General features: G+C 35.7%; 1 protein-coding gene across 1 annotated transcript in view; it reads right to left on the bottom strand.

Annotated features, from left to right (window-relative positions):
* The window catches only part of LOC106101968 (prosaposin), a 20178-nt gene that overhangs the window by 9147 nt on the left and 9526 nt on the right, over positions 1-1505 (bottom strand). The window contains exons 9-11 of the mRNA XM_013281360.1: positions 1379-1503; positions 828-941; positions 117-316 (exon numbers count right to left, since the gene is read on the bottom strand). Coding sequence (XP_013136814.1) covers positions 117-316; positions 828-941; positions 1379-1503 — 439 coding nt within the window. The remainder of the gene's footprint in view (positions 1-116; positions 317-827; positions 942-1378; positions 1504-1505) is intronic.

The following is a 1505-nucleotide window of genomic DNA, read 5'->3' as shown; positions in this document are numbered from 1 at the left end:
TGTTCAGTCGTGTATACTACAAACTCTAACAAACATCCATCCAAAAATTTCGCATTTATAATTAGTAAGAAGTATAGGGTAGATAGGGAAATAACGTTTTTTATGCTTTAACTTACTCAGTGGGTTTTAATTGATCAAGTTTGACATCAGGGAAGTCGTATTGTTCATGCGAGTGGTATCTCACGGCGCACTGTCCGCTGAGATGGCACACGCCGGCCGCTGTCAGGTCCTTCTTCACACCCGCGACTATATTCTCGTAGTATTTGAACACCAGCATTGAACAGGAGTCCGATAAAGAACCCATATGGCCGCACATCTGTTAACAAAATATTATTATAAACTGTTCCCGTAACATAAAAAAATTTACAATACTAAAATAAAAAAAAATCATTGGAGTACTTAAATGACAATAAAGTTTGTTTCCATTGGCTAACAGTTACCGTTACGCAATCTAGTTTATTTGCTGGTTTAAGATTGCAATTTTTGTCCCTTTCTCGCGTGTTTTTATTTTCAAATTATTGAACCCTTCAATTTATTTAATGCGTGGGTACATCTATATATACATAACATGACGTAATTGTATGGATTATTATGAAAAAAACACATTATTAAAGAATATGCTATTTCTGACATCCTACATAACAAAGTAATGTGTGTTTACGCTTTAATAAATTAATATAGATATAATGGGAAAGTAAATTTAAAAAAGCATTTCTTACAAAATAACAGCATTAAATATAAGTGCCTGGGACCAAACTGTTGTACAATTAGACCCCTTTTTTTAGACATTATTTTTTTTGTAAATAAATGAAGTTTTAGTTAATTACCTTAAGTAATCCAACGAGGAAGTCTTCATACGAGGTATCATCAAACCTCTTCCTCAGCACGCCGACTGCGGTGCGGCAATTGTTACACTCCTTGTGCTGTTCTAACTTCTTGTTCTATAAACATAAAAATATTAACAAATTAACTTTTGCCCGTGATTCCGTCCGCGTTAAAAGAAAGCAAGTAGCCTATGTGTACTTCCAGAGTGTAGTTTTCATCTATGCCAAATTTCATTGTGATTTGTTTAGGCTGCAAACTAACATCCATCCATCCATTCAAACTTTTACATTTATAATATTAGTAAAGAGTAAGATTATATATATGACTAGCTGTTGCTCGAGGCTTCGTCCGCGTGAAATTAAAATAAATAGCCTATGTCACTCATTGATAACGTAGCATTTTAATGGTGAAAGAATTGTTGAAATCGGCCTAGTAGTTTTTGAGTTACTTCAATACATACAATTTCTTATTTTTTTATTTACTCAGACGAAGTCGCGAGCAACAGCTAGTAAAATAAAATAAAAATAAATAAAACTGGTATAGAACAACTAACGTAGTCTTCCAGCATGAGGTCTATCCTGGCGCTGTTGCAGAGTCCAGCGACCGAGCAGACCGACTGCGGGTTCATCTCCGAGGCCAGCGTCTCCACCAGCTCCGGCACGAAGTCGTCCGCCAGCACT

This window comes from Papilio polytes, unplaced genomic scaffold (genome assembly GCF_000836215.1).
Source record: "Papilio polytes unplaced genomic scaffold, Ppol_1.0 DF823934.1, whole genome shotgun sequence".
NCBI lineage: Eukaryota > Metazoa > Arthropoda > Insecta > Lepidoptera > Papilionidae > Papilio > Papilio polytes.
This window is presented reverse-complemented; position numbering and strand designations above follow the sequence as displayed.